The sequence below is a fragment of the Phyllobates terribilis genome, unplaced genomic scaffold (assembly GCF_046119375.1).
Source record: "Phyllobates terribilis strain yellow unplaced genomic scaffold, ASM4611937v1 Scaffold_12__6_contigs__length_324123572, whole genome shotgun sequence".
NCBI classification, from domain to species: domain Eukaryota; kingdom Metazoa; phylum Chordata; class Amphibia; order Anura; family Dendrobatidae; genus Phyllobates; species Phyllobates terribilis.
In genome coordinates, this window is record NW_027362772.1 from 281725084 (window position 1) to 281748667 (window position 23584).

The 23584-nt window shown below is 50.9% G+C and overlaps 1 protein-coding gene across 1 annotated transcript; it reads left to right on the plus strand.

Moving 5' to 3' along the window:
* Positions 1-810: 810 nt before the first annotated feature.
* BUD13 (BUD13 homolog) lies at positions 811-21004 on the plus strand. Its single transcript, XM_073657083.1, has 11 exons — positions 811-1015; positions 4981-5071; positions 7938-8022; positions 10528-10558; positions 10907-13815; positions 14061-14227; positions 14693-14792; positions 18172-18310; positions 18778-18962; positions 19041-19122; positions 19861-21004. Exons 1-11 carry the CDS (start codon positions 879-881, stop codon positions 19952-19954), a joined length of 4020 nt encoding a protein of 1339 aa, XP_073513184.1. The 5' UTR covers positions 811-878; the 3' UTR covers positions 19955-21004.
* The last annotated feature ends 2580 nt before the right edge of the window (positions 21005-23584 follow it).

The window sequence follows — 23584 nt, forward strand, 5'->3', positions numbered from 1 at the left end:
TGATTAGGTTTTTCTTGCAAAAACATCGATACCGATGGAGGGGTCCCTGGGCAGTGCACTATACCCCAGGAGCAAAGATTGCCTCTGCCCCCCTCCCCTGCCAGCTGCGGAGCTGCACGCTCAGGCCGGAGGTGCGACTATGCTGCCGGCCTGTACCGTCAGTCGAGCTGCAGCGCCCCCTTCCTGCATGGCTCCACGTGCTGCTCTACACACATTCACCTTTCATCTCACCCCCTTTAAAAAAAAAAAAAAAAGTGATCCCCCAAATGCTTGCTGTCATGTAAAATAACAAAATCTGATGGTAAACTCCCCTTCCCCAGGTCTGGCTCTGTCGCTCCTCCTGTTTCAGTGTCAACATCACGTCCGCAGCTCACATCGCCACTGCAGCCGATCGTTGCGCTCAGCAGCTTCTAAGCTCAGTGATTGGCTGCAGCGGTGATGTGTGCCTGTGCTGTATCACAAGCTGGCACTAGAAACCACTTTTCTTCCATGCTTTACACTACAGCGTGCGCTCCAATAATGTCAGTATAATTAATCATGTACTTCCAGTAATGCTGGATATAAAAAAAAAAAAAAAAAACACATGGTACGAAACTACAACTCCCAGCATGCTGGACTCCAGACAGTACACGCTAAGAGATGTAGCAGGGACCAGTAATGAGCAGAATTCCAGGATCCCCTTTTCCTCCTGCTGTTATAAACCATAAGTCCCAGCGTGCCATTTTGTAGCAGGTGGACTGTACCACTACTAAACTCCCCCCACGTCCCCCAAGCTTCCAATGGATCAGACTGCGGGACGCAGCGCACGCCGTAAGGTCGCCGGAAGTTATTTGCTGATCCGGAAGTGTTTGTCAACTCTAACTTCCGCCACCGGAAACATGGCTGCGCCCGCAGGTAGAGTGCAGGCCATCTCTAAAGCCGAATACTTGAAGCGCTATCTGGATCCAGGGAGCTTAGATGATGGAGCTGCCAGGAAGAAGAGGAAGAAAAAGAAGGCGAGGCCGGAGGGGAAGGGGTAAGACGGGAACGGATCCCGCGCATCAGTGTGTACAGGATGGAGCCGTCTGTGTGGTACTACAACTCCCAGCACAGCCGGTCCTCGCCTCCTGCGAGCTGGACGTGCCGTATATTACTAAAGCCACAGCCCCCCTATCCGTATTCGGTCAGTATTTTTTCTCAGGAGGGGGTGATAAATACAGAATTGGGGACTAGCTTCTATTCTACCTTTTCTCTGATTGTTCCTCATCTGGTTTTGGCTCCCACTCCTGAGAAAAATACTGACCGAATACTGACCAAATACTGATAGTGGGGCCGTGCACTGTGCACCTCAGGTGTGGTGAGGTTGCCCCAGAGCTCACCAGCCAGGACTGTTCTACAGTGCGCTGACACCCACCTCAGCAAATAACATCTTGTGTGGGGGCCGCACCGGACATCTCCCGCGTGTAAGAGCTGTGGCACCCAATGTGGACCTGTAACACAATTGCTGCCCTATAGCCTGAGTGCTATGTCCTCAGCGTCCCTCCTCCCTGCTGCTGCAGAATCTCCAACGACCTACTCTGATTGACAGCTGCTCTGCATCCATCCTTTCTGCTGCTAAATGTTTGCTCATCTCGCCGCGCCCCCTCCCTCTTTGCTCATCTCGCCGCGCCCCCTCCCTCTTTTCTCATCTCGCCGCGCCCCCTCCCTCTTTGCTCATCTCGCCGCGCCCCCTCCCTCTTTGCTCATCTCGCCGCGCCCCCTCCCTCTTTGCTCATCTCGCCGCGCCCCCTCCCTCTTTGCTCATCTCGCCGCGCCCCCTCCCTCTTTTCTCATCTCGCCGCGCCCCCTCCCTCTTTGCTCATCTCGCCGCGCCCCCTCCCTCTTTGCTCATCTTGCCGCGCCCCCTCCCTCTTTGCTCATCTCGCCGCGCCCCCTCCCTCTTTGCTCATCTCGCCTCGCCCCCTCCCTCTTTGCTCATCTCGCCGCGACCCCTCCCTCTTTGCTCATCTCGCCGCGCCCCCTCCCTCTTTGCTCATCTCGCCGCGCCCCCTCCCTCTTTGCTCATCTCGCCGCGCCCCCTCCCTCTTTGCTCATCTCGCCGCGCCCCCTCCCTCTTTGCTCATCTCACCTCCTATCCTGATTGCTAGCTCAAGGTCCTTCCTCCATGCTGCTGTTATCTTATGTTCCTCATTACAAGCTGCAGCTGTCAGGCTGGGTGGATGCAGGCTGAATACACTTGAGCTCATGAGCTCTTTCACTGTCTAGATCAGGGGTCTCAAACTCGGCTGGGTATATGGGCCGCACACGGAAAAAAATTTAATTTGGGGGGCCGCATTCTTTGCAGGACAAAGTGACATTTTTAGTGATACTATTTTTTTTTCTATACACCTTTTGAACATTTTTGCTGTTTTATTTTTTATAGCTTGGGTTGTTATGGATGTGGCGATAATAAAACGTACACTTTTTTTGTTTACTTTAGTTTAGATATAAAGCAGCATTTTTAGTGGCAAAATATTTTTTCATGCTTTATTTTGAAGTTTTTCTGCCAAAATCTTGTAGTAATGTGCCCCACCCTGGTCTTCATCTTGTAATGTCCCCCATCTTTTTCCCCATATTCTCGTAGTATTCCGTACTGGTCCCCATCTTGTTGTAATGTCTCCCACCCTGGGCCCCATATTGTCGTAATGTCACATACCGGTCCCCATATTGTAGATATGGCCTCATCTTGTAGTAATGCCCCATCCTTGTCCCCATCTTGTTGTAATGTCCCCATCTTCTAGGAATGTCCCCATCCTGGTCTCCCTCTTGTAGTAATGTCCCCAGCCTGGTAACCATGTTTTAGTAATGTTCCCAGCCTGGTCCCTATGTTTTATGACTGTCCCCAGCCTGGTCCACATGTTTTAGGACTGTCCCTTGTGTCGTTCTACACATAAAAGAGAGAAAAAAAAAAAGATTCTTCTCACCTGTCCTCCGTTCCCTCGGCGTCCTTTCTGCACCTGTGGCCCGCAAGCACCATAGACCCCGATCGCGGCCCGGTCCAGGAGCTGCCGGCAGCTGCGCTTCAGTTCAGTGTATTGCCGCGCAGAGACCGGCTCCTGCACAGCAATACCAGTGTCACCCGCCGGCCTATCAGAGGCCAGCAGCTGACATCTGCGCGTGTCAGTGACGTCATACGCCGCTGCGCTGGGACGCAGATGTCAGCTGCTGGCCTCTGATAGGCCGGCGGCTGGCATTGGTATTGCTGTGCAGAGAGCCGGTCTCTGCGTGGCAATACACTGAACTGAAGCGCAGCTGCCGGCAGCTCCTGGACCGGGCCGCGATCGGGGTCTATGGTGCCTGCGGGCCGCATGAAGCAGCCTGAAGGGCCACATGCGGCCCGCGGGCCGCGTGTTTGAGACCCCTGGTCTAGATGGACTTATAAAATGCTTTTTTTAATATCAGGACTATACAGTTATTCTGATATGGATTTTCATCTGCCTCATCAGGTCTGAGAGATAATTAATATTGTATGCAGTGTGTATTGTGACGTCTGGTGGCAGATCAGGATAGTAGCTCTTAACACGCCCCATTTTTAGTGCAAGTGGCTATCTGCATTTGTCTTCTATTCATTAAAGTTAGAAATAAGCCACTTTACAGGGAATCTGTCAGCAGGTTTTTGCTATGTAATCCGACATTAACATGACGTAGGGGCAGAGACCCTGATTCCAGCAATGTGTCACTTAGTGTGCTGCAGTTATGATAGAATCTCAGTTTTCTCTGCTGCAGATCTAGCAGTTCTCTAATGCTGAGCCCTGTATAACCCCGCCCACATCACTGATTGGCAACTTTCTGTGTACACTGTGCATAGGCAGAAAGCTGCTAATCAATGGGGTGATGTGGTTGCACCAGGAGGCACTCTAGTCCTGTAGTGATAAACTCCTGCTGATAAAACACTGTTTTCCTGTTTCAGTGCAATCAGACTAGTAAGTGACACATCGCCGGAGTCAGGGTCTATGCCCCTACATCATGGTGCTCTCAGATTACATAGCAAAAACCTGTTGACAGTTTCCCTTTAAGGCCATATTTCCCTCCTTTGGGTAGTTTATGGTGGAGTTTTTAATCTCTGGAAGCATTCTTTGCAGACTTCTGATTGGACTATGCCTAGTTTGGGGCAGATTCCATTAGGAGCCGTTTCCGACAAGCGACACGCACATTCTTTTTACTACCAGACATTTTTCTAAACCCAAAGCAAAAAAAATGCTCAAAAGCCTAAACACTTGAACGGCATTATATTCATTATCATCCTCATAAGTCTCCATCGGGACATACCATATGGGCTTGTTCACAAGTGGCAGTTTTTATGCATTTTTTTCGTACTCAAAAAAATTCAACGTTTTTTAGTAACAATAAAGAATGAGATTTTTAAAATCTCATTCACACTGCATATTTTTTTCCTTTTTTTTTGGACAATTCTTTGAAGCGATTTTACTTGCAGTTTTTCTCCATTAACCTGAAAATGGATTAGCAACAAAAAAATGCTTTAAAAATGTATGTAATTTCCCTTGCGATTTTCTGGCTTTGCCCTGTGTTTGTTTTTCATGCAGAAATAAAAATCAAAAACATTGTGTGAACACACCAAAAGCACTGGATTTGTTGTGTGTAGTAAAACCAAAAAAAGTCTTTAGAAAATCTGTGATAAATCTGCACCAAGGTCTGTAGATATTTTGCAGTTTCATATTGCAAGGATGTGTCGTCATCGATCCTGAGAATGAAGGGGTCTCGTTGTTTTATCCCCCACGCTGTGGTGCACTTGTCACAGGAAACTGCACCATGGATCCATTTAGATGAATGGGAATCTTTAGCGAGCCCTGTGATTGGCAGGAGCGTGGACCCCCACTAATCATCGAGTGGTGGGATATCCGAGCATCACGCCATCACTTTATCAGATGGGAATAACACATATCGGTTCCTGAAGTTTCCAGCAATTTCTCTAGATCTTCATTATACGTCTCTTACATTTAGGATGCGGATAGTAGATGATGATGCAGAAGACTGGAAGAAGGAACCGATAAAAAAGGAAGAACCTGTGGAGGAGGCGGAAGACCAGCCAGTGGTGAGTGCCCCTGATTCTGTCCTATGGGGAGTACAGTCATGGTACACTGCTCCCTTTTTTTTTTTCTTTTCCACCCAGACTAAACATCGATGTGGAAATCCAGCCTTGTAAAGTCTGATTTTAGACACTGTGCAATGTGATAGAGCCGTGTAACCTGAGCACATCTTTTCTTTATGTGGCTGAAAGTCGTTCACTGTAAGGACACGTGAAGGTGTGGAAAAAGTCAGGAGACTTCAACAACAGAGTCACAACCTGGTTAAAAGGTGTCATCCGGTCGCAGTATATTGACGATCTCTCCATAGAATCAGTCATCCATGTCAGATCGGTGGAGGTCAGACACCCAACAATCCCACCAATCAGATTTTATTTGCTCCTTTTAGACAGGGCTGTGGAGTCAGTAAGCCAAACCTCCGACTCCTCAATTTCCACAACTCCAACTCCCTCATACATGGCTCATGTTTAAGTGATAAATTTACTGTAGCACAGATTCATCTCAGCTAAAAGTCTAAACCCTTAGATCAGGAATAGGACAGACATTTATAGGACATTTCATAACTTTCCCAAATTCTTATGAAAAAATATTCCCCACTAACTGCATTGAACTACTGTGCCCAATTTATTATATATTTTTGGAGTCGGTCCATTTTATTCCGACTCCACAGCCCTGCTTTTAGAGGCGCAAAGCCAGGTGTCCACCAATCGCATATGGATGACCTAGCCTACGGAGAAATCGTCAGTATATTGTCAGTGGAGGTCTGACACTCGGCTTTGTTCAAAGCACTTACCCTTAGAATGGAGAAAATAAGAGCTGATGGGTTTAATTGTCAGGTGTTGGACACAGGGCTGTGGAGTCAGTAAGCTACATCACTGACTCCACAGCACGGCCTCACTACTGAGCATGTACATAAAGTGTAGCACAGATTCATCTCAACTAAAAGCCGAGACCCTTAGATCAGGAATAGGACAGACATTTATAGGATATTTCATAACTTTCTCAAATTTTTATGAAAAAATGTACAGCACTTACTGCATTGAACTACTGTACCCAATTTATTATATATTTTAGGAGTCGGAGTCAATCTATTTTATACCAACTCCACTAAAATGGATTTCACGACTCCAACTCCACCAAAATGGACACCGACTCCACAGCCCTGGTCGGACCTCCACTCACCTGGCATTGATGACTTATCCTATGGATGCAAATTGCCTTTTCAGAGAGGAAGAGGGCTAGAACTCTATAGCGCCACCTGTTGGAAGCAGCGATCCTACAAGTCACTATCGACCCTTTAACAAGCCTTGTAATGTGACTTGGGATAAAAGACAAATCAGAATCTCAATTTGCAGACATGGTGTTTTGGGGTGTTCCTCCTCCGTGCAAAGCATGAAATCTGATTTTGCTGTATGACCATTTTTTGACTGGGATCTAAGGGGTAACGTTTCTCCTTGTGGAGAGTGACATGCTCGTGTAAGGAGGCTTATAAGCCAAGCAAATCTCCTCTGAGAAATATGCAAATTGCCTCTTCACAGAGAAAGAGGACTTGATCTCTGGCTCCACCTGTTGGAAGGCGCAATCCTAAAAGTCAATATCGACCCTTTAATGAGCCTTGCTACATAATTTACAATAAAAGCCAATCCATTAACTCAATTTGCAGACACATGTTTCTGGGTGTTGCCCCCTCCTCAGTGCAAAGCATGAGATCGGATTTGGCTGTATGAGAGGCATCTGACTGGGATCGAAGGGGTAATGTTTCTCCTTGTGGAGATATTTCCCAGAGAAGCTTTTCATGGGTATAAGCCTCCTTAAACTGGCAGTGCCAGGGATGTCACTCTCCAGAGGGAGAAACGTTACCCCTTAGATCCCATACACAGCACACACATACATGAGACTCCTGCTACCCTGTTCCTATGTAGAGTACTAAAACTTTATAGCGCCACCTGTTGGAAGCAGCAAACCTCCTACAAGTCACTATCGACCCTTTAACGAGCTTTGTAATATAACTAAGGATAAAAGCCAAACCAGACATAGTGTTTCGGGGTGTTGCCCCTCATCAGTGCAAAGTATGAGATCTGATTTGACTAGGTGAGGGGCTCTAGACTGAGGTCTAAGGGGTAGCGTTTCTCCTTGTGGAGAGTGACATACCACTGGTATGGAGAAATGTTACCCCTTAGATCTGATCCTATGGAGAGGTGGTCAATATATTGTGATCGGACACCACTTGAGGAGGAGCAGAGCAGCTGGTGATGTGGGAGCTGCTATTTATCCTCACCCTTTTTCAGAATTAAAGGGGTGGTTTGGTCAGTGAGAAATATGAAAAAAAAATAATCTTGGTTCGTTGTAAAACATCTTGCGTAAGCATTACCTTACCGATTGTATTCCTTTACTTCTGGGAGACCCAGTGATCTCTATACTTTCTGATTGGTCCAGGCAGTCTTGTGACTTATACAGCCAGTGATTGGCTACTTTGATCACATGACTGCAGGAATCATTGCAATGGGAACACCAGAGGTTCAGTGCAGGATTACTTGTTTTATTATTTGATAACAATCTAGAATAGTCAGAGAGTTTTAGGGGAATTTCCTCCTAAGTTTCTCCAAACCAGCGAGGAGCTAGGACAGTTGTATGTAAATGTGGTGACTTTTAGCACATGGGGGGACGTGCACCTTGGTTGAAAGTAAATGTTTTACATGATTATATGAAATGCAAATTTTTTTTTTTTCAAACCATAGCGTTGTCTGTACGATTTGTATAACTGATGTCTAGTGGAAGAATCAGAGGAGCTTCTGCTGCTGAGAGTCTCAGGGTATGTGCGTCTGTGCCGGTGATGGAGGCCGTTATCACGTTCTGATCCTCTTGTGTTTGCAGGTGGCAGAGTTTGTAGATGAGCGTCCAGAAGAGATCAAGCGAATGGAGGAGTTCAGGAACACCAATAAGTGGAGAGTTATAAAAGGTGAGATGTAATAATTGATGGGCTGCTACAGTCGACTAATCACCTGTGATGGACTCGGGGGTGTATGCTGTAGAATACTTTTGGACCTCCTGTACATTAGCTGGAGCTAAAAGGGACTACAGTGATTTGCCCCTTTGAGGGCATAATAGGATAGGTGATAAATGTATGATCAGTAATGGTCTGACTTCTGGGACTTCCACTGTCCCCCATGTGAATGGAGCGGTGGTGCTCCCTTGCTTCCTGCTTGCTGAGGGACGATGCGCTCCTGATGACTGACAGGGCCGGTGGCATGGCTGATCCACTGAGCCGCTTATCTGAACTGTGCACTCCCCCATGCTGCAAACACAGGTATCTTTGCTTCTGTAGCATGAGAGGATCACGGCACTGAAGCTGCCCGGACCCAGCGATCTGTCCAGATTCAGAGGAGCGCTTGCGTGCTCTCTAGCAACCAGCTTGTCATTGCAATATTCCTTGCTCAGGTGACAGCTACAAAGGTGGCCAGTTACCTAGACACTGAGCAGAACACTATATGATTAAAAAATTAACGAGATAAATTATAAAGTTGCTTGTTATTACACACGTCTGATAAAATAGAGAATGTCAACAGCCCCTTTATGACCTTCCAACAAAGGAGACGCTCCTTGTGCCCTTCCTTACAGGCATCCAGCGAATTCTGGAGAACAACTTATCCTTGTTTTGTCTGTGCTCCAGGAATCTGCTCGTGATCTTCTCTGCGGCATCAAGGTTTCCTTTGTGTAAAGTGTCATTCTTGTGGCCATAACCTCCATATGCAGGGTTTCAGAGCTCGCTGCCCTGTCCTGCAGGCCTCCCTTCCTTATTTTCCATCAGGATAAGGTGGTCTGATGGCTCTTGCCATCTTTTCTTTCAAAGGTGGTTTTGGCCTCCCCTCCTTTATTGTCCATTTCCGGTTCCTCCCTGCGAGTGTTCTCCCCACCGTCTGGATCTGGTTAAGAGCCATCAGGGCTTGCCTTTCGGATACAGAAGCCTTTCTGCCATCCTATTCTGTTTTCATACTTTGGGCTAAGCTGCCCCATGTCTTAGGAGATGGGATAGCCGACCTGTTGGGGCCACTACCTAGGGTTGAGCTGCCTGGTGTCCTAAGAGAGGGTATAGCCCACCTGGTGGAGCCGCTACCTAGGGTTGAGCTGCCCCGTGTTCTAGGAGAGGGTATAGCCCACCTGGTGAAGCCGCTACCTAGGGTTGAGCTGCCTCGTATCCTAGGAGAGGGTATAGCCCACCTGGTGGAGCCGCTACCTAGGGTTGAGCTGCCCCGTGTTCTAGGAGAGGGTATAGCCCACCTGGTGAAGCCGCTACCTAGGGTTGAGCTGCCTCGTATCCTAGGAGAGGGTATAGCCCACCTGGTGGAGCCGCTACCTAGGGTTGAGCTGCCTCGTATCCTAGGAGAGGGTATAGCCCACCTGGTGGAGCCGCTACCTAGGGTTGAGCTGCCTTGTGTCCTAGGAGAGGGGATAGCCCACCTGGTGGAGCCGCTATCTAGGGTTGAGCTGCCTTGTGTCCTTGGAGAGGGTATAGCCCACCTGGTGAAGCTGCTACCTAGGGTTGAGCTGCCTTTTGTCCTAGGAGAGGGTATAGCCCACCTGGTGGAGCCGCTACCTAGGGTTGAGCTGCCTCGTGTTCTAGGAGAGGGTATAGCCCACCTGGTGAAGCCGCTACCTAGGGTTGAGCTGCCTCGTGTCCTAGGAGAGGGTATAGCCCACCTGGTGGAGCCGCTACCTAGGGTTGAGCTACCTCGTGTCCTAGGAGAGGATATAGCCCACCTGGTGGAGCCGCTACCTAGGGTTGAGTTGCCTCGTGTTCTAGGAGAGGGTATAGCCCACCTGGTGGAGCCGCTACCTAGGGTTGAGCTGCCTCGTGTCCTAGGAGAGGGTATAGCCCACCTGGTGGAGCCGCTACCTAGGGTTGAGCTACCTCGTGTCCTAGGAGAGGGTATAGCCCACCTGGTGGAGCTGCTATCTAGGGTTGAGCTGCCTCGTGTCCTAGGAGAGGGTATAGCCCACCTGGTGGAGCCGCTACCTAGGGTTGAGCTGCCTTGTGTCCTAGGAGAGGGTATAGCCCACCTGGAGGAGCCGCTACCTAGGGTTGAGCTGCCCTGTGTCCTAGGAGAGGGTATAGCCCACCTGGTGGAGCCGCTACCTAGGGTTGAGCTGCCTCGTGTCCTAGGAGAGGGTATAGCCCACCTGGTGGAGCCGCTACCTAGGGTTGAGCTGCCTCATGTCAGGGCATATACCACGGTCCTTTGTCCCCCAATGTATTCAACAAGAAAGGGATTTTACTGTCACCATAAAAATCCAATTATTCTCCTCTAGGACTTGGCACATCAACTACAAACATGCAGGAAAGTTTGGGAATCTCCCTAGATGTGAGTGGAGAGCTGCGCAGGGGGATTACACATTTATTCCATTTTTTCTTATAAATATTGTTTCTACGTAATAGTGACTTACTGAGTTTTCTTTATTTTTGTAGGTGATGAAAAATCCAATGAGCAAGATTCCAGGTAATGTGTGAATAAAGCACACCGCCATTATATTACTGCACGTTCAGACTCTGTGGACTAAAAATCTGCTGTAAATTGAGTAACTCTTTTTGAAGTCACAGTTGGTAGGATTCCCTCGGCTGCACATAACCAGCTATAACACAGTAACAGAGTACCAGTGGGTTGTTAAGACTAGGGGGGCCGAACATTGGTCTTCTGGTTTAGCAGCTAGACCCTACCTCTGAGCCTAGGGCCCAACATGCCTCTTAGGTTCTGTACCCTCCTATTAGTTACTAGAATGTATTGTTGGTCTGACTCTGCGTTGTTTTGTAATTTTATTCTTCAATTATATTTTGTACCATCTGTTAGGGCCAGAGAAGAGGATTCTGCCATGACTAAGACGACTGGTCCTAGTTCTCCTGCCGCTTCAGATTCTACTCCAAAAAAGGCTAGGCATGACTCTCCAGACTCATCTTCACCTAAAAGGGCCAGGCATGACTCTCCAGACCCATCTCCAACTCATAGGGCCAGGCATGACTCTCCAGACCCATCTCCAACTCATAGGGCCAGGCATGACTCTCCAGACCCATCTCCACCTCATAGGGCCAGGCATGACTCTCCAGACCCATCTCCACCTCAAAGGGCCAGGCATGACTCTCCAGATCCATCTCCACCTCGAAGGGCTAGGCATGATTTCTCAGATAATTCCCTTGCAACAAAAAGGCATCTGACATCTCCAAAAAAGACCAGGCGAGACTCTCCGGACGCCTCACCGCCCAGGAGGGGCAAGCGAGACTCTCCAGATGCCTCACCACCCAGGAGGGGCAAGCGAGACTCTCCAGATGCCTCACCACCCAGGAGGGGCAAGCGAGACTCCCCAGATGCCTCGCCGCCCAGGAGGGGCAAGCGAGACTCTCCAGGCACCTCACCGCCCAGGAGGGGCAAGCGAGACTCTCTAGGCACCTCACCGCCCAGGAAGGGCAAGCGAGACTCTCCAGGCACCTCACCGCCCAGGAGGGGCAAGCGAGACTCTCCAGGCACCTCACCGCTCTGGAGGGGCAAGCGAGACTCTTCAGACGCATCACCACCCAGGAGGGGCAGGCGGGACTCTCCGGGCGCCTCTCCACCCCGCAGGGGCAGGCGGGACTCTCCGGGCACCTCTCCACCCCGCAGGGGCAAGCGTGATTCTCCGGGCGCCTCTCCACCCCGCAGGGGCAGGGGGAAGTCTCTGGGAGCCTCTCCACCCCGCAGGGGTAGGCGGTACTCTCCTGGCGCCTCTCCACCCCACAGGGGTAGGCGGGACTCTCCGGGCGCCTCTCCACCCGGCATGGGCAGGCGGAACTCTCCGGGCACCTCTCCACCCCGCAGGGGCAGGCGGGACTCTCCAGGCTCCTCTCCACCCCGCAGGGGCAGGCGGGACTCTCCGGGCGCCTCTTTACCCTGCAGGGGCAGGCGGGACTCTCCGGGCACCTCTCCACCCCGCAGGGGCAGGCGGGACTCTCCGGGCGCCTCTCCACCCCGCAGGGGCCGGCTGGACTCTCCGGGCGCCTCTCCACCCCGCAGGGGCCGGCTGGACTCTCCGGGCGCCTCTCCACCCCGCAGGGGCCGGCTGGACTCTCCGGGCGCCTCTCCACCCCGCAGGGGCCGGCTGGACTCTCCGGGCGCCTCTCCACCCCGCAGGGGCCGGCTGGACTCTCCGGGCGCCTCTCCACCCCGCAGGGGCAGGCTGGACTCTCCGGGCGCCTCTCCACCCCGCAGGGGCAGGCTGGACTCTCCGGGCGCCTCTCCACCCCGCAGGGGCAGGCGGGACTCTCCGGGCGCCTCTCCACCCCGCAGGGGCAGGCGGGACTCTCCGGGTGCCTCTCCACCCCGCAGGGGCAGACGGGACTCTCCGGGCGCCTCTCCACCCCGCAGGGGCAGAAGGGACTCTCCGGGCGCCTCTCCACCCCGCAGGGGCAGACGGGACTCTCCGGGCGCCTCTCCACCCCGCAGGGGCAGACGGGACTCTCCGGGCGCCTCTCCACCCCGCAGGGGCAGACGGGACTCTCCGGGCGCCTCTCCACCCCGCAGGGGCAGGTGGGACTCTCAGGGCGCCTCTCCACCCCGCAGGGGCTGGCGGGACTCTCCGGGCGCCTCTCCACCCCGCAGGGGGAAATCTCCGGGGGCCTCACCACCCCGCAGGGGCAGGCGGGACTCTCCGGGCGCCTCACCGCCCCGCAGGGGCAGGCGGGACTCGCCAGGCGCCTCACCGCCCCGCAGGGGCAGGGGGAACTCTCCGGTGGGCTCACCACCCCGCAGGGGCAGGGGGAACTCTCCGGTGGGCTCACCACCCCGCAGGGGCAGGGGGAACTCTCCGGTGGGCTCACCACCCCGCAGGGGCAGGGGGAACTCTCCGGCGGGCTCACCACCCCGCAGGGGCAGGGGGAACTCTCTGGGGGCCTCACCACCCAGAAGGGGCAGGTGGGACTCTTCGGGGGCCTCACCACCCAGAAGGGGCAGGTGGGACTCTTCGGGGGCCTCCCCACCCAGAAGGGGCAGGGGGAACTCTCCGGGGGCCTCCCCACCCAGAAGGGGCAGGTGGGACTCTCCGGGGACCTCCCCACCCAGAAGGGGCAAGGGGAACTCTCCGGGGGCCTCCCCACCCAGAAGGGGCAGGAGGAACTCTCCGGGGGCCTCCCCACCCAGAAGGGGCAGGGGGAACTCTCCGGGGGCCTCCCCACCCAGAAGGGGCAGGGGGAACTCTCCGGGGGCCTCCCCACCCAGAAGGGGCAGGGGGAACTCTCCGGGGGCCTCCTCACCCAGAAGGGGCAGGGGGAACTCTCCGGGGGCCTCCCCACCCAGAAGGGGCAGGGGGAACTCTCCGGGGGCCTCCCCACCCAGAAGGGGCAGGGGGAACTCTCCGGGGGCCTCACCTCCCAGAAGGGGCAGGGGGAACTCTCCGGGGGCCTCACCACCCAGAAGGGGCAGGAGGAACTCTCCGGGCGCCTCTCCACCCAGAAGGGGCAGGTGGGACTCTTCGGGGTCCTCACCACCCAGAAGGGGCAGGGGGAACTCTCCGGGGTCCTCACCACCCAGAAGGGGCAGGGGGAACTCTCCGGGGGCCACACAACCCCGCAGGTACCAGAAGGACAAAGAAAAACTTGACACAAGTTCAAAACGTAGTGTGAAGAAATCTCAGCGAACCTCTCCACATTCCTCCTTGCGGCATGATTCCGATTCTGACCTTTCTCCTCCCCGGAGAAGAGCATCATCACCACCACGAGACAGTCAGAAAAAAGGTGCGTTCAAATTGAAATGATTTATTCCAGTTGTGATACATGAAAGATTTGAGACTAGCCCCTGTTTCTTTTATCTGTGGAGGTCGGGTCCTGGGAATCCCATAAACTTATGAGCAGAAAGGCTCCTCTCATCCTCCAGTGTGAACAGAGTGGTGTAGAGCTCAGTAGAAAGTCTGTGGTTCTGTATTTTGGCTGATTTACCTGCATTGGATTTGATTTATCGTTTCATCTCTTCTATTATTCAGCAACACGACAGAAGGACTCGCATTTCTCACCTCGAAAGGGTCCTCAGCCTAAAGGTTCAGACTCAGACTTATCACCCCCACGTCGAGTGCAGAGAAAAGGCTCCGACTCAGACTTGTCACCGCCACGACGCAGAGTTGAATCTGAAAAAAGAAGCGAAAGGTCCCAGGTAATTACATAATGAACGCATAGATAGTCGCCCTTCATAATGTAATGTTAGAGAAATCTCTTCTTTTTTCTCCTTGACTTAATCATTCTCAATTCATGGGTAAAATATGTAAAATCTGTGTTCAGTGAAGACAGATTTTGTCATTTCTCAAGAAAGATGACAGCTGGTGCCTCTAAGATTCTATGGAGTTTGGAGTGGGAGGAGCTAGTGGAACACACAGACGTTCTTCTGAAACATCAGTTCCCCATAGAACTTTGAGCACCAACTGTCATCTCCTTTCTCAGTAATGAGAAACTCTGTATTCCTTGAAGACACATTTTTTTTTCCCCAAGAATTGAGAATATTGGTAGTTATTTTCATGTTTATTGATTTAGGAAAATAAAATTTAAAACTGTTAGTTTTTTTTTTTTTTAGTGCCGTCATTTTTTCTTTTTTTGCATTAAAATTTGGTTCTGCCTATTGTAGATGCTGTCTGGCGGCCGGGCGGGCCTGGTGTCTGCAACGGTCCTGAGAGAAGAGAAAGAAGAACAGAGGAGAGCGGAGAAAAGTAACAAGAACCTGGAAGGTGAGAGAAAAATGCATATTTATCGCAGGCTCGATGTGTTGAGGCTTAAAGGGGCATTCCCATCTCCAAGATCCTATCCCAATATGTAGTAGGTGTAGTAATAATAATAATATTATCAAATACCTCCAATTAGAAATGTAGTATAGTTCTTCTGATTAGCTATGTTACTTACCCCCATGTGCAGGGCATTGCAGTAGCTTACGTATCCATGGTTACGACCACTGATATAGTGACAGTTAGTTAGGTATCCCTGGTTACGACCATTAACTGTCACTGAGTGGTCGTAACCGTGGATACCTAAGCTACTGCAATGCCTTGCACATGTGGTAAGTGACATAGTTAATCAGAAGAACTATGCTAAATTTCGAATTGATGGTATTTCATAGAAATCATAGAATGGTAGAGTTGGAAGGGACCTCCAGGGTCATCTGGTCCAATGTGGGATTCACTATACCATCTCAGACAGATGTCTGTCCAGCTCTGTATGAAGACTTCCATTGGAGGAGAACTTACCACCTTTCGTGGCCGCCTGTTCCACTCATTGATCATCCTCACTGTCAAAAAGTTTTTTCTAATCTGTATCTTCTCCCTTTCAGTTTCATTCCATTGCTTCTCGTGTTTACATGTGTAAATGAGAATAAGGATGATCCCTCTACACCAGGGGTCTCAAACTCAGCTGGGCATATGGGCCGCACACGGAAAAACATTTAATTTGGGGGGCCGCATTATTTTCATGACAAAGTGACATTTTTAGTGATACCATTTTATTTTCTATACACCTTTTGAACTGGTCCTCATCTTGCAGACATGGTCTCCCCGCCAGGTTCCCCATATTGCAGACATGGTCTCCCCTCCAGGTCCCCCATATTGCAGACATGGTCTCCCATCCAGGTCCCCCATATTGCAGACATGGTCTCCCATCCAGGTCCCCCATATTGCAGACATGGTCTCCCATCCAGGTTCCCCATATTGCAGACATGGTCTCCCATCCAGGTCCTCCATATTGCAGACATGGTCCCCCATCCAGGTCCTCCATATTGCAGACATGGTCCCCCATATTGCAGACATGGTCTCCCACCCAGGTCAGCGCTCAGGGTCCCCCCCCCCATACTGCGCTCAGGGTCACCGCCTCCCCATACTGCGCTCAGGGTCCCCCCCCCCCCCCCGTACAGCGCTCAGGGTCGTCGTCCCCCATAGTGCGCTCAGGGTCACCGCCTCCCCATACTGCGCTCAGGGTCGTTCCCCCCCCCCCCGTACTGTGCTCAGGGTCCCCCCCCCCCATATTGCGCTCAGGGTCCCCGTCGCCCCCTCATACTGCGCTCAGGGTCCCCGTCGCCCCCTCATACTGCGCTCAGGGTCCTCGTCCCCCCCCCCCCCCATACTGCGCTCAGGGTCCCCCCCCCCATACTGCGCTCAGGGTCCCCCCCCCCCCCATACTGCGCTCAGGGTCCCCCCCCCCATACTGCGCTCGGGGTCCCCCCCCCCCCCATACTGCGCTCAGGGTCCCCCCCCCCCCCCATACTGCGCTCAGGGTCCCCCCCTCCCCATACTGCGCCCAGGGTCCCCCCCCCCCATACTGCGCTCAGGGTCCCCCCCCCCCATACTGCGCTCAGGGTCCCCGTCCCCCCCCATACTGCGCTCCGGGTCCCCGCCCCCCCCCCATACTGCGCTCCGGGTCCCCGTCCCCCCCCATACTGCGCTCCGGGTCCCCGTCCCCCCCCATACTGCGCTCCGGGTCCCCGCCCCCCCCCCCCCCCATACTGCGCTCAGGGTCCCTGTTCCCCCCCCCCCCCATACTGCACTCAGGGTCACCGCCCCCCCCCCATACTGCGCTCAGGGTCCCTGTCCCCCCCCCCCCCCATACTGCGCTCCGGGGTCCTCGTCCCCCCCCATACTGCGCTCCGGGGTCCTCGTCGCCCCCATACTGCGCTCCGGGGTCCTCGTCGCCCCCCCCCCATACTGGTCTCGGGGTCCTCGTCGCCCCCCCCCCCCCCCATACTGGTCTCGGGGTCCTCGTCGCCCCCCCCCCCCCATACTGGTCTCGGGGTCCTCGTCGCCCCCCCCCCCCCATACTGGTCTCGGGGTCCTCGTCGCCCCCCCCCCCCCCCCCCACCCCATACTGGTCTCGGGGTCCCCGTCGCCCCCCCCCCCCCCCATACTGGTCTCGGGGTCCCCGTCCTTCCCCCCCCCATACTGGTCTCGGGGTGTCCCCCCCATACTGGTCTCGGGGTCCCCCCCCCCCATACTGGTCTCGGGGGTCCCCCCCCCCCCCCATACTGAGCACAGGTCCCCTGTGATGTATTTCACATGACAGAGAAAAAAAAAAAAAGATTCTCACCTGTCCTCCGTTCCCTCGGCGTCCTTTCTGCACCTGTGGCCCGCAGGCACAGACCCCATAACGATCGCGGCTCTCTCCAGCAGCCGCCGACATCAGCGCTGTAATGCAGTGTATTCCCGGCTCTCTGCACAGCAATACCAGTGTCACCCGCCGGCCTATCAGAGGCCAGCAGCTGCCATCTGCGCATAGCAGTGACGTCATACTCCGCTGCGCTGGGACGCCAATGTCAGCTGCTGGCCTCTGATAGGCCGGCGGGTGACACTGGTATTGCTGTGCAGAGAGCCAGCAATACACTGCATTACAGCGCTGATGTCGGCGGCTGCTGGAGAGAGCCGCGATAGTTACAGGGTCTGTGCCTGCGGGCCGCAAGAAGCAGCCGGAGGGGCCGCATGCGGCCCGCGGGCCGCGTGTTTGAGACCCCTGCTCTACACTGTGACCCTTCAGATATTTGTAGACAGCTATTAAGTCTCCTCTCAGTCTTCTCTTTTGTAAGCTAAACATTCCCAGATCCTCTAACCGTTTCTCATAGGACATAGTTTGCAGTCCGCTTCAATCTGTTTAGAGATATACGCTTTTCTAACATACAATGCTACACAATATTTAGTAACAATTATTACTACACCTACTGCATATTGGGATAGGATCTTGGAGATGGGAATACCCCCTTTAAATCATTGAAACATCCCACTTTGTCTCTGATTTGCTATGTATTTTACCACTGTGACAGTGCAGTCATTAAAGGGGTGTTATAGGAAAAAAATGATGGTTCTGGTTCTCCCCTGATCTCCCACTATCTCTGCTGGACTCCTCACAAATGGACATGTCCTCTGAGCCAGTCACTGGCCACATTAGAGAACAGGAATTGTGTGAGTGGGTGTTTTCGGCGTGTCGAGGACCGGACCAAGGTTAGCACTGAGGCTCGGTGAGGGCGAGTCGGCTTTTTTGATCAATAATTTGTATTTCCCAGATGACCCCTTTAATTTATTGCCCGGGACATCAAGTCTTTAGGATTTTTCTGATTGATTTGTGTTTTCTATTCAGATGACGCAAGGAACACCCAGACAGTTTTTCGGGACAAAAGCGGCAAACGCAGAGACCTTAACTCTGAACGTGAGCAGCAACTGCAGAAACAGGCCGCGCAGGAGAAGAAGGACGAGATGTACGCCAAGTGGGGCAAAGGGTAAGTTGTATAGCGGACCAGTGCTCAAGAGGTACAAGAAAACATAAAGGGGGTTTCTGGTTTATATAAATGAAGTTTAGAGGTGGTCTAGTTATACTTTGATTCGCACCCATAGCCTATGGATAACTCAAACACCCTGCAATCAGCTGTTACTTGATCCTAAGGCAGCCAGAGAGGTTTAGTGTATGGACTTGGAACAGCACCGCTCCATACACCGTGTAGTGGGCCTACCCACTTCAATAAAAGCTGAACTGTAATACCCGGATATGGCTACCACATGGTGTATGGAGCTTTGCTATCTGGTTCTGTACACTGAAGTGAGAGCTGCAAACAGCTGATTGGTGCCGGGTATCGGACCCCCACAAATCTGATATTGAGGATGTGAACTAAGAATAGGCAATCAGTCTCAAACTCCTGGACAACCCCTTTAATAACTAAAGTAATGTTCAGCTTCTTTTTTCCTTCAGTTTGGCTCAACAGGAACAGCAGCGTCAGAATATGGAGAACGCTGCCCTAGAGATGTCGAAGCCGCTCGCTCGGTACATTGATGATGAGGACCTGGACCGCATGCTGCGTGAACAGGAGAGAGACGGCGATCCTATGGCAAAGTTCCTGAAAAAGAAGATGGACAAAGAAAGCAAAGGAAAGAAAGGTAACATGGATGGTAACGTGGATATGACTGCGCGTAGTATTGTGTATGATGATGTGACTCTTGGACTTCACTCTGCAGAGCGCCCAAGATACAAGGGGTCCAACCCTCCACTGAACAGATTCAATATATGGCCAGGGTACCGCTGGGACGGGGTGGACAGGTGAGTGACTACATGATCGAGCTGGTAACTTATCGCCCATACAAATATGACATTTTACCTAAAGAGGGATTGCCCTGTGCTTCCCGAGTCGGCAATGGGAAAAATGGGGATTGCAGTTTCTACACCAAGGATTCCCAGAAATCCTTAGTTCCTGATTAGAAGGTTTCTGAAGCAGCAGCAGAACCTTAAACAATGAGTGGAGAGTTGGAGCTCACACCCCACCACCGGTCCATTCTAGTGGGCTATTACAAAGCCCATTTCTCATGATTTTCGGGATCCAAACAATCGGACCTCCCGCAATCAGTGAGTTGTCACAGCTCATCTGAAGAGACTATGTTTAACCCCATGCAACTTGCCATTGATTTTGGTGCAGGCGCCCTATGAATAACCATCAGGAACCGTTTAAGTGTTACCAGTTTTATCCTAATCAGTCTATCCTAACAGATAAAGGAGTAGATAGAAGTGAGTGCTGCCCGTGACATTACGAACCCACTTCTTAAGCACGACGATGCCTGCTGATTGTGCACATGTCCTGGCAGGTCTGTGGGGCCCTATAGTCATTGGCACCTGTCCCTGCCTATGCAGACCTGAGCGTTGCCAGACAACCCCTTTATTTGTGGGTAAATCTTCTAATGGATTCTACTGGTTATCGGCCGACTTGGTTTAGCCTTGTGTACAGTCTATGATCAACATAAATTCTGACCCGCTGTCTGCTCTGGCCTTTTATCTGCCCTTTAGGTCCAACGGATTTGAGAACCAGTATTTTGCAAGAATATCTGAAAAGAAAGCGACGCAGGAGTCTGCATACAAGTGGAGCGTAGAAGATATGTGAATTCACGTGGTGTCATCGGTCAGTGCACTGGACCCGACCCCGGCGCTCAGCAGTGCTCTGAATCCTGTATATTTCTCTACATTTTCTGTATTAAAGGGGTATCCCGGTCTCCATATAATATCACCTAGGAGGAGCTGCATGGAACGCTCTACTCTCCATTGTCAAGACTATGGCAGTTGTGCGATGTGATCCGGCTATTAGTGCTTTAGACTCAGAATACAGCCGTAGAGCGCATGCTCGATCTGAGGCATCATTCATCTTTTCCTGACTACGGCTTTGTAGTCGGAGGAGAATGGGGAGGGGAACTAAATTATTTTTTCCAGCAGAGGGATCCAGTCTGATTATCCCTCATCTTGTGATACGAGATGCTTAGATCACGAAGCTCTGTATATCGGCCCTCACTCCACATGAGCTGTGATTGCCCAAAATATTTGCAGGATCATGGTCGAGCAGCCGCGATGGAAGCGACCAGAGCCCTGCGATTCTTCTACCTACCTATGGTTTCTCAGTAGTAATCTTACCAATACAAGTTGTAAAGGAAACAAATCCTCCTTGTTTTCTCTACAGACTGTTTTACCTCTGACACATCTTCTATTCCGTCTGTACACCGGTGGGCCATTGTAGAGCCGTGGTTTATCTACCCCATGGGTACGCATCACTACACAGGTCCTTTTTGACTTCCAAAAGGATGTGGTTTGGTTTCTTTGGTATTAGAAAATTATTTTTTTTTTTCCCAAAATTTTTTCTTCCCATAAAACAATTGCTACAACTGGGGAAGGAATAACTATTTCTAGTAGTCTGCAAGATATTACAAGATATTTTTTTTTTTTGTTGTACTCCTGTTCTTGTACAGTCGTGTACTCGTTTTTAAGTCTGGGCTGTTCCTTCTCGGTGCAAAACTGCATTATTGGGATTGTTTGACCTCCAAATTTCTATTTTTCTTGTTTTAATAAGAAAAAAAATAAATTCTTTGTATTTAATGAATGTATAACTCTGTTCTCTTATTACTTTAAAACCTTTGTATACTTTCAGGGCTGATTTTTTATTTCTTAACCTTATGTATTTTGAGCTAAAAATCCTTTTTTGCAATTGGGTTGCATTAAAAGTTTTGCACAGTTTGGCTTTTATTTCCCTGCACATTGCTGGCCAGCTGCAGAATAAGTTACCTGAGGATGTGTCAGTGAGTTCATTCACACGAGCGATTTGTAAATCTTGCCTCCTTTTCAGACGATTTTGAATGCATTATGATAAAACAAAAAACAAACTTGACCTAAAATTACAGCGTTATGGCTCTTGGCGCATCACAAAGCAAAAACAGGTAAAGTACACTGTGTCCCGAAGGTAAAAATTAGCCATGTCCAAGGTGGATTACAATTACGTTTCCAGGCTTATATTTGAGACCCCATATCCTGGGATTCCCTCCACTTTTGCGGATCCGAGCAAAGGAGGCCTCCAGATAAGGTGGGGGGGTCGCTTTAAAAGGGGGGATCCAATACACATAATGCCCTTTATTATGCTATTTATAAAGGGCATTATAGCTATAGGATCACAGCTGGAGCTGCACATTTTGCACAGCCAGAATGGCACAGCTCCTTACACTGTAAGCCCTGCAGCTCAGATCCCATTAATTTCGATGAGATGATCCACAGTACTTGAGAACGGCCACTACACCGTGTATGGAGCTGAGCTCTGCTGCTCCGGCTGGAGCTGAGCTCTGCTGCGCCGACTGGAGCTGCTAACAGCTGATCACTGGGTATTGGACCCCCTCCAATCTGCTGTAAAATTTAATATTTAATGTCTAGAAATGCTTTTTACCTGCAGATATAGGGTCAATCGGCAAGTAAATGGCTTTAAAATCCTTTACTGGAGCAGCGGCTGCAAGGAGAAAGTGAAGTTATATTCTCCCTGCAGCCGCTCACTTCCAGTCATCGGGGCGGTGCAGGTAGCTGTTAGCCACCATTCACAGTACTGCAAGCGCGATGTAATCAGACACATTGCGCTCTGCACACGTACACTGCACATACACGCCGCAGAGAAGGCTGTCAGTCACTGCGCCAGAGCGTGATTGCATCAAGTTTTGTGAACAGTGACTGTAACAGATCTCTGCACCGCCCCCATGACTGAGAGGAGGATATAACGTCATTTTCTCCTTGTAGCCGACACATGTACAGTGACTTAATATAGTGCGTAGTCACCGCAAGGAAGGATATAAGTTCAGGTCCCTTGAGCCGTTGCTGCAGTGAAGCAGCCGAACATGGTTTTTAAAACCTTAGACAAATGATGTACAGGGTACGTTATACGCCGGCTCCCTGCCTTTGATGCGGGCTCACAAGCCGACCCCTTATCTTTGCTGGCAGATGATGGCTGTAATAATCAGACATCATCTGCCTGTAACAGCCATGCTTGGAACGGAGCTCTGCGCGCGGCTCCTCTGTCAAATGCCTCTGTGACAGCGGCATTTACAGCGTGCCGGCATGGAGGCGTGTGGTCCTATGCTCCCATCGGCATGATTGGAGACGGCTAGGGATCTGCTGAAGACCACTGTACCTGTGCTAACAGTATTCCTGTGAAAGCCAGCCCGTGTCTGGCGTTCATAGGAGACCATGATTTTTTTGCTGTACATAGCAATACTATGGTATTGCTGTGTATAGTACAAGCGATCAGATGATGGCAGGTTCAAGTCCCCTAAGGGGACTAACAAATGCAGTAGAAAAAAAAAGTTTTAAATATGAAAAAAAAAAAGATCAAATCGCCCCCCTCTGTTAAAAACTAAGAAATAAATACAATTAAAAAGAATTACACATTGGATATCTCTGCGTTCGTTAAAGACTGAATTGTAGTGATGAGCGAACGTGCTTGGATAACCGAGCACGCTCAAGTCCTAACAGAGTATCTTCGGCGTGCTCGTAAAATATGTTCGCGTCGCCGCAGCTGATGTTAGACAGCCGCAACACATGTAGGGATTGCCTGCCAAACAGGCAATCGCTGCATGAGTTGCGACTGGCGAACATCTGCGAGACATGCAGCGGCGGCAACGTGAACACATTTTACAAGCACGCCGAAGATAGTCTGTAAGGACTTGAGCGTGCTCGGATAACCCCTTATTTGAGCACTGTCGCTCATCGCTACTGGATTGTGAAAATATAAAATAAATTAATTTGATAGGTAAACTGCGTTACTTGGAAAAAAAATGCCAGAATTGCGTTTTTTCAGCTGCCGCAACAACACGAAAAATTGTGAGAAGCAGCGAACTAAACATCGAGATATCAATAAAAAACAGCTCAGGCCACAAAAAATAAACCTTCACACAGCTCAATATTCCAAAATTTATCCTGTTATGGCTCTCCAAAAATTGCGTTACAAGCGAATATTTTTTGCTTATTTTTACAAAATTTCTTAAGTGGTGAATTAAGTAAAGCAAAAGTTATACAGGCATAATCGTATTAATCTGAATAATTGTGGTCAGGTTTTTTTTTAACCTAAAAGGAACACTGTAAATATAATCCCCAAAAAGCGACTGTGGCATTTCACTTTTTTTTTTGCATTTTTGCTACACTAATTTTTTTTTTTCATGCTTTCATTTACATCACATGATAAAATTAATGGTGTCATTCAAAAGCACAACTCATC